Genomic DNA, 12,948 nt, shown 5'->3' on the forward strand with positions numbered 1-12,948 from the left:
CCGCCTGACCTGTCTCGTCTCGGCCGCCGGCCACGCGGCCGCCCGCCTGACCTGTCTCGTCTCGGCCGCCGGCCACGCGGCCGCCCGCCTGACCTGTCTCGTCTCGGCCGCCGGCCACGCGGCCGCCCGCCTGACCTGTCTCGTCTCGGCCGCCGGCCACGCGGCCGCCCGCCTGACCTGTTTGTCTCTCTGTGGACTCCGTCCCTCCGTCCTGGGCCCCCTCCGCCCTCCCTGTTCTGGTTTTTCTTTCTTTTGGCCGTCGGGTGCCGGCCTTTGGAGGGGGGGGTACTGTCAGGGTTCCTGGGTCGGTGACCCAGTGCTTTCCGTTTTGTTCACGTTCAGTTTATTTCGTCACTTCCTGTTTGTTCCTGTCACCTCGTCTCGTGCCATTAGCCAGATTATGTTCAGCTGTGTACTCACCGGTCTCTCATTATCATCCTCATCAGTCTGTGTATTTAGGTCTTCTGTTTCCATTCGTTCTTTGTCGTGTCATTGATGATGTTCGTGTGATGTTGTCCTCCCCGTGTTCTCTCAGTCAGTCAGCCATTCAGTGTTCCAGCCAGTCAGTGTCCGTTCACCCTCTGTTCCTCCACTCCTTATAATAAACATCCACCAGTCTTCACCTACCTGTGAGTCCTGCGTTTGGGTTCCTTCTTCCTCGCCTCCACACAACGACTGACAAGTTCAGTCTGTTGCTGTTCTTATTGTCTTGCAGCAACTTTAGCCCACATAATGGGATTAATGAAGTATTCTAATCCTGCACTCTGCAATTAATTATTTATTTTCATGTTATGAGTTTATTGCAATCAGTTGAAAAGTCCATTTACTTATAATTAACAAATTGCAATTAATTACAAGTACAGTATTAAATAAAAGTACAGAATTACACACATGCTGGATTCACAGATTTTTCATTCTGTCCTAAAAGCAGAATTACACTTTATTATAGGGATGCACCGATACCACTTTTTTGGAAACGAGTACGAGTACTTGCATTTCAGTACTCGCCGATACCGATACCGAGTACTTAATAAAAACATGATTTAAATTTACAGGTAACAGCTTTAGTCCTATAATTTAACACACACAAAAAAACAAGGGAGTGGTTTGGAATTAAGAACATTTATTTAAAATGAAAAGCATGTTGTATGCAACATATTACAGAATAAATAATTATGAAAAAAAATGTAAACAGTGACAGTGCAACTCAAGTATTTTTTTCAGTTTATTGTAAACTCTGCCGCTTTGGACAACACAAGGGGCATTAATAAACATCTTTGCTATTTAGTGCACAATATTTGAATAAACTAACAACATCCACCAACATAGAACTGTGGCAGTCAGTGCAACTGAGGTAGGTATTAACATAAAGTCTAAGATGACTCACTTAATGGAGAGAAAAAGTGAGTGGCAGGTTTTTTTTAAAGAAAAGTAGCTTTTCTGCATTATCAGCAGTCAGACTGTTTCTGTTTTCATCTACAATGTGTGACACTGAGCTAAAAAGACTTTCACTTTCCACACTGCTACATGGGGCTGAGAGGTATTTACGGGCTATTTTAGCTAAAGTGGGGAACCTGATTTTGTTGGCACCCCAGTACTTCAGAGGACTGTCTTCACGAGGGCTTGGGGCCTCTCCGAGGTATATGTCGAGCTCAATGGCAGCACCTGCTGCCAGCGGCTGTGCTGCCTGGGGCTGCTCCTTAGCGATTTCGTCAAATACAGTGTTCAGACTGCTGCTAGTGCTGGCCTGGGCCTTGAGGAACAGTTTAGCAGGAGGTTCTGCAGCTTCTACCCGACTCCTCTCTGCCTCAGCTCTGGATATCATCTGCAGCTCCTGCTTCAGGTGCAGCTTGGCCTCTGGAGCAGTGTTGTTGGAGAAGAAGCGATCTTTATACCTGCACAAAATTCATAAATGTATTAATATGTGGAAAAATAGGACTGATTTTAGTTTCCCCTAAACCACTGTGACAAATGCCAGCCATTTGACTTTCTAGTAATAATAAGGGAAATGTATTTCATATTATATATATTGCATACATTTGTATTTGTGTATTTTAGTTACAAATATATAATATTTCAGATGTAAAATAATCTTACATTTAGTACTGTAGCTATACTCATTGAATACCTATAGCACACAGACTTTACCTTGGGTCAAGTATGGTGGAGATGAAGTACAGCTGCCAGTAAGGTTGCTTTCATTGTCTTGACGCCCTGGTCCTCGTCTGTTTCTTTGTTTAGACGTCTCACTAGCACAGTCACAGCTGGGATGACATCAGAGGCTAGTGCGTCGTAGCTGCTATTATTACCATTAGTTTATTGTAGATGAATGATATACCAAAAAGCTAACATTTCTATACAGCTAGGCTATGTGAGAACTGATGATATTCTGAGTTGAAAATAAATAAAAAGCTAATATAAAAAGAATATTAACAGTTTCCTCTTTTGAAATTATTATCTTCCTGTTAGTTCTCTTGACCAAGGTAGTTATGTTTTCGGTAGCGTTCACATGTGTGTGTGTGTCATTTTGTCTGACAGCTTGATAGCATGATAGCTAGAAAAGTTCTTAATTAATTCACATCAAACTCTGGTGTAGAGTGGAGTCTCTTTTCTTTGATATTTGTTTATTATTTGCTATCTTTCTGGCACTACGCCCCCCAGATGATTATGCATTAATCACCTATGACCAGGATACTCTGTTAAACCTTCATTTTTTCCCGTATGCTGGGTTGGATCAAGGGCGTAGATTTCGTTTTGGCATTGGTGGGGACGAATGATTCAGTTTTTTTTCCTTTTTGTCTTTGCTTCTTGATAACAAAAGGAGAAATGTACTTGCCCACATATGGGTCAAAGGAGCTTGCAAAGAAAAGCGTCTGGACTTCTTTAAGTTGCTTGAAGACGTTTCACCTCTCATCTGAGAAGCTGATTCAAATTCAGCAGGGCTGGACTGGGAAAAAATATTGGCATTTTGACTAGTGACCGGCCCACCATGGTATTATAGGAAAAGTCATAAATCCTTTAAAGCCTTTATAATAAGCTTAAACCTACACCACCTTCCCTATTCTGGTATTCTAAACAGTAACACCTAATTTATAATTACATATACCTATAACTAAAAGGGTTGCCAACTCCCAGCAAAAAAAGAAAAGGAAAAAAATAGGGAACCACTCCCCCACCCTCTGCCTCAAGATGCTTAACTAACAAAACCGATTTAAATTTAATGCACGTATAAAACAAATGCACAGAAATCTATTATTTTTCTCCAGTAATTAAATAGATTCAACATCTTTCTTCAACAGAATTGCAGGCTGCACAGATGGTACCTTAACAAAGTAAAGAATACTATAACTTACTAGGGTATATACTAGACTTAATATTTACTGAATACAATAATGGATTTCTATACATTTTACATCAGATGAAAACATTGGTTGAAAGATTCAGATAATTATTTGTTAAAAGCCAGACATTTTAAATGAGAATAAGAACGTATTTCTTTGTGCCCCCCTCTCCCTGTTAATGCCCCACCTGCCAAATCATCAGTCACCCATGACCTTCACCTCTGTCCGAGCTACAACATGGCAGAGCTGCCTCTGTCACCTGATGAATAACAATGAGACATTCCAAATACATGCAGTCACACATGTGCTTCAAATACAGTCATGAACCATCAAGTCATCATCAAATTTCACCTGTGATCTTGTGTCACCATTACTCTCTGAGCTTTGTGTTGGTTCTTCTGTCACCTGACAAATAGGACATACATGACAATAAGAATAAAATGTGTTGCTGCTTCAGTGTTTCTGTCAATTTGTGCAGCTCTTGACTCATCAGTAATGTTTGTAGGGTGAGTGCATTTTTAAAACAATTTGTGCAACCTGCACTACAAGGAGGAATATTTGCAAAATCATGACTACCTCGTGATATTTTGTCTCAAAAATTAACCCTATGAATATGTCAGTACCATTAGGATGAAATTATTGTGTCACCAACATTTTGACGTTAGACATAAAACTTTAACAGCCTCTGTAAACTAATATCCTGGCTTACTTGAAACTGCCGTTTTCTCTGACAGTTTCAATCAAAATTAGAAATGCTACTCTGGGAGACTGAGAGAACTAATAGTGCTGCCTGTTGTGCAGTTAGTTTCCAAAACACATTATTCATGGTTACATACAGTTTTAGACTGATGTGGCCCAAAGCCTAGCATAGCTTGTAACGCTTTTATGACGGACACATTTTATGAGTGAACTTGAGTTTAAGTGACTTAAAGGTTTCTTTGAAAAATACTTTCTTATATCCAGGTTCTTCCTTTTTGCTGCCATCCCCCTCTCCTCTTCGCAGCGCAGGTTTGCCGCTGTTAAAACTAAACAGAACTCCCTGAAAGGCACAGCCAATCACATTGGCCATATTTGTCACATGACGTAGGACTCCAGTAGAGAACGTAATTTAACTCTTTCTGCACCGCTGGGTGAATGAGACGTCGACAGATTGTTTTTTTTTTCTTTCTATCAGGTTAGTTTTTCTTTACTCGAAGAGATCAAATTATTGGTGGGGACAATTCAATAATCGCTGGATATTGGTGGGGACACGTCCCTTCCGTCCATGCCAAATCTACGCCCTTGGTGTGTACAGTGTCTATTTATGTCTGTCTCCATGTCGGGTGAGTGCTGAGTAATTGCATATGAGAGCATGAGGGTGGGAATGGATGTTTGTATCTGTGTGTGCCTGTTTGTCTATGTCTATATGTCAGGTCGAGTATCAGATGCCACCTCTCTAAAGACATTCCAGGCCCTCCAAGGTATGGAGGCCTATCTCCCCCCACCACTCCCCCTGTCAGTGGCAGACGCCCTCAGACATCGGTGCATTGGTGGTTCTTGGTGTCCGGGGATGGGCATTCAGGTACGCTCTGGCTCAGTCCCAGTGGCTGCTTGACGGGGTCTGGAGCCTTGGGCTCGCTCAGGCCCCTTCGGGGGATCGGGTGCCCTCAGCCTCTCGGCCTGGAGCTCGGTCACTCTGGCACAGCTGGCTGCCGGCGGAGCTCACGTGCACGTCACTTTGTTGGTTTTTGTTTTTTGCCCTTTATCACCATTCCTCTTCCCCGCTGTTTTTCTTTCCCTACCTCTATTTCTTTCTCTCTCTCTCTCTCTCTCTCTCTCTCTCCCCCCCCCCCCCCCCCCCCCCCAGTCATGTCTGTCCCGTATTTAGCGAGTGAAAATGAAATAAAATAAACAATAAAAAAATGTGAATCAAATTGACCATTACGGCAAGACTGGGATGGTCCATTTGGTAAAGTAAATCCGTTGGCCATCTTTCTTCAAAATTTTATTTATTTATTTTTTTTGAAAAACACATTCCTCATATCTGGGCTGGAGCCTATCCATGCTGTCATAGGGGAAGAGGGGCGGTACACCACACTCGACAGTTGTAGGGCTAACACACAGACAATCAATCACACTGAGACCATATTTGCTTCCTCATGTATGTGTAAAAAATGATAGATGCAGCTAATTGTACACCAGGGGGTGCTGGAGAATAGGGTGATAAATACAGATTAATAACAGAGATAAAGACAAACCAAATCATGGTGTCAGATTAATTTATTTTTGGGGTGGCTGTAGCTCAGTTGGCAGAGCAGGTCAGCCACTAATCAGAAGATCGGTGGTTCGGTCCCACGCTGCCGCCTGGCTGCATGCCAAATATCCTTGGGCAAGATACTAACCCCATGTTTGCCTACTGGTGGTGGTCAGAGGGCCCGGTGGCGCCTGTGTCCGGCAGCCTCACCTCTGTCAGTGCGCCCCAGGGCAGCTGTGGCTACGATGTAGCTTGCCATCGCCAGTGTGTGAATGTGTGTGTGAATGGGTGAATGTAGTGTGAAGCGCTTTGGGGTCCTTAAGGACTAGAAAAGCGCTATACAAATGCAGGCCATTTACCATTTATTTTATCCAACACAAAAAAATCTTGTTCTCACAATCAAACAGAATAAAATGGGTGAATCATGCTGTAATACTTATCTTTTCAGAAACAGGCAAACTGTGACAACTAAACCAATGCGTCTCTAACTTTCTTTCTTTAGCATTTTATTAAAAAATAGGAAACTCTACAGTGATGTTAAGCTGTATTCAGCCCATGCGAGTATCAGTGCTGAAATCAGGGCTTGGCCCACAGTCAGGGTCGATGTCCATGATGTGGAATCCATGACGTATAGTAGGTGGACAATCCTCAGTGAGCCCAGCAAAATTCAGGAACATGTCTCTTATTCGTTGATTGTTAATGCACAGTGCCCCACCTCGCCTCTCATACTGGGTTTTAGCCCTGTTTACATCAGCAATACAGGTCCAGTGTTTGTTTTGGTTTTTGGTCACACACCACTTTGAATGGTCATTTGAAGGAGTCCAACTACCCACACCTGTATTTGTATTGATATTTTGAATATTGTACACTCTGTGGTTGGGGTCTGAACAATAGGACAGGGCCCGTCCAGGCTGGCAGCCCCAGGTCTGCACAGCAACATCACTGTCAATTACTTGGGCAATGGTGAAGTAGAGGTCTCCAACTGCAAGAAACAAAAAGAATCCTTTAATCCTGTCCAGTTCTTACAAACTGATTCTGATTAGTACTATTGAACAAATAAATAAATAAAACCAAATTGAAAAAACCCCACACTGGTTTAATTTAAAAGGTTAGCCTTTAAGTTGGCACTCATATACATACAAACATCTCACCTGTTAAGTGTTCTGATTGTTGTTTAGCAATGCTGTAAAAGTTCTGATGTTCTTTTGACGTCAGCATTTGTAAGGTTCTGGGTGGGTTGACTTGAACCCATTTTGTTGCTTTAATGAGCTCTTGATGGAAATCATTTGGAATATCATAGTCAAAAGGAAAAGCTCCGATGTACTGCAGGTGATTACCTGGAAATAGATCAAGGAGATCTTTACTGTGAGCTTTAGATCAACCTCTGGAGGTTAAATTGTGAAATGTATAGAATTTAAATTGTGCTTATTACCGATGTTTTTGAACTGGTCGTAGGGAAAAGTTACACAGATGAACGTCTGAGCATTTTTAAATCCGCTTTCAGGCCAGAACTTGTTTTGGTCTCTTCTGAAGGGGAATTGAGGCGTACTGTGTAAGAGCCAGACCCCATAATTGTTTTTTTCAACCATCAGAACCCCTGTGAACCGGAACAGTTACACAGCTGGTCATTAAACAGTAGAATGTATACCCATTCATCAAATACTTTACTCCTTGCTAGCCCACTCATGGATGACTCAACCAGTCAACAGACTTTGTTTCTAGTATTGTCCCTAAATGCATGCGCAGATGGCATGGAGCGGAGTGTGATAAGGACCCAAATACAAGGCCCAAAATGTAGTCTTAACAAAAGGCAAGCTGTTTATTGGCGGAGCACAAACAAGGAAAGTGAAAATGAAGATAACGATAAACAAACAAAAAACCAAACAATGGGGAAAATAAAACCCCAAAAAACATGGAACATGGATGTCACGGCCAGGTGGCCAGTGTGTTGTAGTGTGAACCCAAAAGCAAGTGAATAAGAGGCAGGATCGAAATGAACAGAAAGCGAGCCTTTATTGTGTCTGATAACACATAAATCAAACAATAACAAAAACTGGACAAGAACTAGCCTGAACTGGGAAAAACTACAGGAGGAGAAATCTGGGACATGAAGACGCAGGGGAGGTTAACAGACAACCCGACAACAAACACAGGGAAGCTCACACAATACATACACATGAGGGTGATGAGGGAAGTTTAAACACATGGGAATGCAATTGGGATGAATAGACATAATGACACAGGGGAAGCAATACGAAACACAAAATGAGAGACTGTCAAAATAAAACAGGAAACACTAAGACGCAAACTATAACACACAACAAGACACATAGCCAGGAGGAAGGAGTGCACATGAGAACAGGATTGACTTGAACCATAGTAACACAAAAATATATAAACTCAAAAGTTGAGTTCAACACCCAGAACCCTGACAACAGAGAAAACTAACAGGAGTAGCGAGATGAACACACAAACTGATAAAGGGCTGAGGAATACGGGGACAATATAAACACTGAGGGGTGACAAGGGAAGTGGAAGCACATGAGAACACAGCAGGAATAAATTAGACATAAAGAGACAGGGGAAGCAAAACTAAACACACTGAATATAGGATGCAAAACTGTCAAAATAAAACATGAAACACACTGAGGCATAGACTAAGAAACATGAGCTTGACACAGAAACGTGTGGAAACCAACAAATACAAAAGATGAAACACAAAGAGAGGAACAGGTAAGGGTAAGAAACACAGAGACACGACCTAAGACAGGGAGAGTGAGAGAGTGAGAAATACACACAGAGAGGGTGAAGGAGCTAAACACAGAAAAACATGACACAAGAGGAACCTCACAGACAAGCAACCAGTAACCTGAAATATAAATAAACTCAGAAACAGAAGGAACTGAACTCAAGACTAAACTGTAAAACTTCAATATCTTCACAATATCACCAAAAGAATGACAATAACATGATAAACTAAAAATGCTCAACAGACCCAGAACCATGGCAAGTATTTCCCTTATATGATGGACTCTCGACAGTGTGTTCTTAGTGAAAAGATACAATCTCTAGCTTTAATTACCTTTACTGTGGCCAAAAATGTCAGTGTTGGCACTACATCCTGGAGGCTGATCGCTGTAACTGAGGAATCCAAAGTTTCGTGGCTGCAAATGATGCAAAAAAAAAAGCTACATTAACACTTTGTAAGTAAACATACAGAGCAGGCCTACATGACAACACAGTCTCACAGCAGAAACACTCATGACATTCAACCTATTAATTCCAGCTTCTAGACAGAGATTTTGTCTGTTTTTCAGGTAATCTGCCTGGTTAGGTTTAAGCAACAAGGCTGTTTGGTAGTTTTAGATTTGGGTTAAAATGCAACAGTTGCCACTTTTTAAAGCTCCATTTTCTTGGTTGCCATTGTGACACATCCTCTCTGAAAAGTCTTAGCAACACATGTTGCAGAGACAAAATTATACTTATTTTTGAAACAGATTAGTATTCAATTTGTGGTAACTGGTAACTTGGTTTTTGTCTTTTATGTTGTAAGGAGAAAAACCTCAGGAAAGCAAAGAATCACGGGCCCAGAGTTAATTCATGTACATGGACGATTCCTGTGCAGGAATGCGCGCCAGGCATCTGCTCAAACTTTATTATATACTGTCCTACTCACGTAACACTCATGGGTGGAGTACAAGTTAGGAAAAAACAACTTCTTATCTGGTGATTGCATACGAGGCTGCACAGGATGCAGCCTTGCAAGACAAAGATGGACAAGTTGATTAACGATCTTGTAGTGGGTTAAAACAATACATGTGGGTGTTGTCTAAACTTGAGCAACTTCCTCATGTGATCACTTTGTTCCAGCTAAAGAATTTGCTGACACGCTATGTACAGGCATTACTACAAAATTCAAATAAGGCTAAACATGAAGGTAATAAGGTAAAATTTTTTGACATATGTGTTTAACCAACCAAAGACTCTCACCATGTCTTTAACTGACTTCAAGATTGGCCTCAGCGTGTTGCCCAAGGCAGCAGAAGAATCGATGAGGTTCTTATAGTTAGTTGTACCGGGTACCATATCCACTCTTTGTGTTGAATCGATGTAAATGTATTTTATCTCCCTTTTATATATTTTTTTTTGAGGATTTTGAGGATCTGGGATCTTCTCTCCTGGTGCCTTATATAAGATGTACCTGATCACAAAGAGAAATAAAATGTAAAAAGAGACAAAAGGATAAATGTTAGCCTGACTGACTCCCACTAAAAACATTTGGTTAAAACCCTTTCTTTGATGCCCAGGGGACACCCTTAGCATAATTTTCCAACAGAGTTGTCACTGAGAGGCAGGTAAAGTGACAGACAGCACAGTCATATAACCTTTAACCAGAGTAAAAGAGTTGGTTCTTTGTTTTTTTTTGCACTTGTTTGCATTTTGATTTTAAATTTTCATCTCTACCTCTGCTGTTAGTGTTTAGTTTTAAAATGTTAAAAAACCCACTCACATTAAGCACTCATGTCTGTTTCACTCCTCCTATTGCTCTCTAGTGTACTGTTCTACACATTAAAAATGAGGATGAAAGAATGCCTGCTGTTGTACAGTGTTAATAAAAACAGGTTTTACTGAGACTCAGTATGTGACAAGTTAAGAGTGAGACAAGATTAGTTAATTGCTGTCTTAGAAAGGATTTTAATAAAAGTGTTTCCTCACCAGTCTACCTCACGATCATTATTATCCCTGCAGGTCACTATGGCCTCAGATCCCAAAAAGAACAGAGTGAGAGTCAGCACGAGCCTCCACATCGTAAAACAGCCACAGCACATTGACCTGCTTTATGTTGGCACCTTCCAGGAACAGTTTATTTGCCTAAATTATAAAATTTCAGGAGGTTAAAAAAGATATTTTATAGTATTGCTGACATCCTTTTTATGAATGACTCAATCAATCAATCAATCAATATATCACGTATATATATATATATATATATACACACACACACACATATATACACACAAAAAAAAAGTGGGTTTGTGAGGGAATCATGTCCTCTAATCTAAATGTCCAACAAGTACAAAGAAGCCAAAAGGTTAAAAATTCAGCTAATCTGGCACTGAATGATTCAGTATTTCAGATTTAAAGGTGTGGATTTAATTTCAATTAGCAGCACTTTGATTCTGAATGAAAAATGGGCACTGGTATACTGGTATATCCTGCAAACCTTGTTGGCCTATTCTCACACACACACACATACTCTGGATGTATCAAGGGTTCAATGGTGGTGTTTTGTATCTTGCATGAGGATATTTAAGCATGCAGACCAGAGCCCACTCCTCCTAAGCCCTGTGTCATATTTGGTAAATGGACTGATTCTTATATAGTGCAATTCTACTCTCCCTGAGTACTCAAAGCACTGTATACAACATGCCTCATTCACCCATTCACACCCACTCATACAAGCACTTCTAAACTCAAGTGCAACTAATAAACATAAACATTAACGTTGGATTTAATATTTTGACCAAGGATATTTGGCATGCAGACTGGGGGAGCCAGGAATCAAACCATCAACCTTCCAGCAGTAGCTGATCTGCTCTACCACCTGAGACACAGCCACCCCATATTTTTAATAAGCTTTGGTGTGCAGACTGCACATACTGGGATACATGCACAGTGTTTCTTTTGGGCTAAAGCCCTTTTAATTACTCAGCCTTTTCCCTCCCTGTCAGCACATCAGGAGCAGTGAAGCTTCTTGCCTTCCACCGCTTCAGTCGTCTCAGTATTTCTGACAGAGCGTGGTCTTCACCTCAGATCTATCCACCTCTTTGTGTATTTGTCTCTTCCCCCTCACTTAAATCCTCTCCAGCAGGCTGCTGATCAGAGGTTTGACGGAGTTTCCATTTATGGTCATTTAACCTTGTGAAGAAACTAAATGCTGTTTGATTTTCAGCAGTCAGCATGAATCTGTACTTTGTGCCTCACAAACAGAATAAACTGAACTAAAGTGCAGTATTTATTTGCTTTGGAGCTTGTTTTTATCTCTATACATGTACGGCATAGAGACTGTTTGAGAATTAAAGCTCGGACCAAAGGAGGTCCCAATTTAAACTCACACTCCCACCACCTCTAGCTGCACTTTTAATGCATTCATGCAGTTTATGTGCTGACTTCCATCACGGTCTGTGTCGCCTGCAGCCACTGTCTTTACATTAGCTGATCAAATTATTTGAACTATTGTATTCAGCCCAAAGGACGTACAAGGCTCGTGTGAACTAACTACCCTTTTATAACAGGATTGGTGATCTATATTTAATTACATGGTTTTCTTTTTATAATCCAGCTACCCATCAGGTTCAATTCAATTCAATTCAATTTTATTTATATAGCGCCAAATCACAACAAAAGTCGCCTCAAGGCGCTTCATAGATACAGAGAAAAACCCAACAATCATATGACCCCCTATGAGCAAGCACTTTGGCGACAGTGGGAAGGAAAAACTCCCTTTTAACAGGAAGAAACCTCCGGCAGAACCAGGCTCAGGGAGGGGCGGCCATCTGCTGCGACCGGTTGGGGTGAGAGAAGGAAGACAGGATAAAGACATGCTGTGGAAGAGAGACAGAGGTTAATAACAGATATGATTCAACACAGAGAGGTCTGTTAATACATAGAGAGCGAGAAAGGTGACTGGAAAAGAAAAACTCAATGCATCATGGGAATCCCCCGGCAGCCTACATCTATTGCAGCATAACTAAGGGAGGATTCAGGGTCACCTGGTCCAGCCCTAACTATATGCTTTAGCAAAAAGGAAAGTTTTAAGCCTAATCTTAAAAGTAGAGATAGTGTCTGTCTCCCGAATCCAAACTGGAAGCTGGTTCCACAGAAGAGGGGCCTGAAAACTGAAGGCTCTCCCTCCCATTCTACTTTTAAATACTTTAGGAACAACAAGTAGGCCTGCAGAGCGGGAGCGAAGTGCTCTAATAGGGTGATATGGTACTACAAGGTCATTAAGATAAGATGGGGCCTGATTATTTAAGACCTTGTATGTGAGGAGCAGGATTTTGAATTCAATTCTGGATTTAACAGGAAGCCAATGAAGGGAAGCCAAAACAGGAGAAATATGCTCTCTCTTTCTAGTCCCTGTCAGGACTCTTGCTGCAGCATTTTGGATTAGCTGAAGGCTTTTCAGTGAGTTTTTTGGACACCCTGATAATAATGAATTGCAGTAGTCCAGCCTGGAAGTAATAAATGCATGAACTAGTTTTTCAGCGTCACTCTGAGACAGGATATTTCTAATTTTAGAGATGTTGCACAAATGGAAGAACGCAGTCTTACATATTTGTTTAATATGTGCGTTGAAGGACATATCCTGGT

General features: G+C 41.3%; 1 protein-coding gene across 1 annotated transcript; it reads right to left on the reverse strand.

The window, feature by feature from the left end:
- Positions 1-5,951: 5,951 nt before the first annotated feature.
- Positions 5,952-11,401, reverse strand: LOC148102051 (plancitoxin-1-like). Its single transcript, XM_087843440.1, has 7 exons — positions 11,334-11,401; positions 10,291-10,446; positions 9,565-9,775; positions 8,657-8,738; positions 7,007-7,171; positions 6,726-6,911; positions 5,952-6,556 (listed from the first exon to the last, which is right to left on the reverse strand). The coding sequence occupies exons 2-7, from the start codon at positions 10,401-10,403 to the stop codon at positions 6,123-6,125; spliced, it is 1,191 nt and encodes a 396-aa protein (XP_087699566.1). The 5' UTR covers positions 10,404-10,446; positions 11,334-11,401; the 3' UTR covers positions 5,952-6,122.
- Between the last annotated feature and the right edge of the window lie 1,547 nt (positions 11,402-12,948).

The sequence above is a fragment of the Neolamprologus brichardi genome, chromosome 7 (genome assembly GCF_056152115.1).
Source record: "Neolamprologus brichardi isolate AB-2024 chromosome 7, ASM5615211v1, whole genome shotgun sequence".
Taxonomy (NCBI): domain Eukaryota; kingdom Metazoa; phylum Chordata; class Actinopteri; order Cichliformes; family Cichlidae; genus Neolamprologus; species Neolamprologus brichardi.

What these genes read in the sequence shown, in the direction of transcription:
- LOC148102051 (XM_087843440.1), bottom strand. Translation starts at nt 10,403, where the DNA reads ATGTGCTGTGGCTGTTTTACGATGTGGAGGCTCGTGCTGACTCTCACT. An exon ending in CATTTTTGGCCACAGTAAAG is followed by an intron (nt 7,172 to 8,656) that starts GTAATTAAAGCT and finishes TCCGGTTCACAG; the next exon opens with GGGTTCTGATGGTTGAAAAA. An exon ending in ACAATCAGAACACTTAACAG is followed by an intron (nt 6,557 to 6,725) that starts GTGAGATGTTTG and finishes TGTTTCTTGCAG; the next exon opens with TTGGAGACCTCTACTTCACC.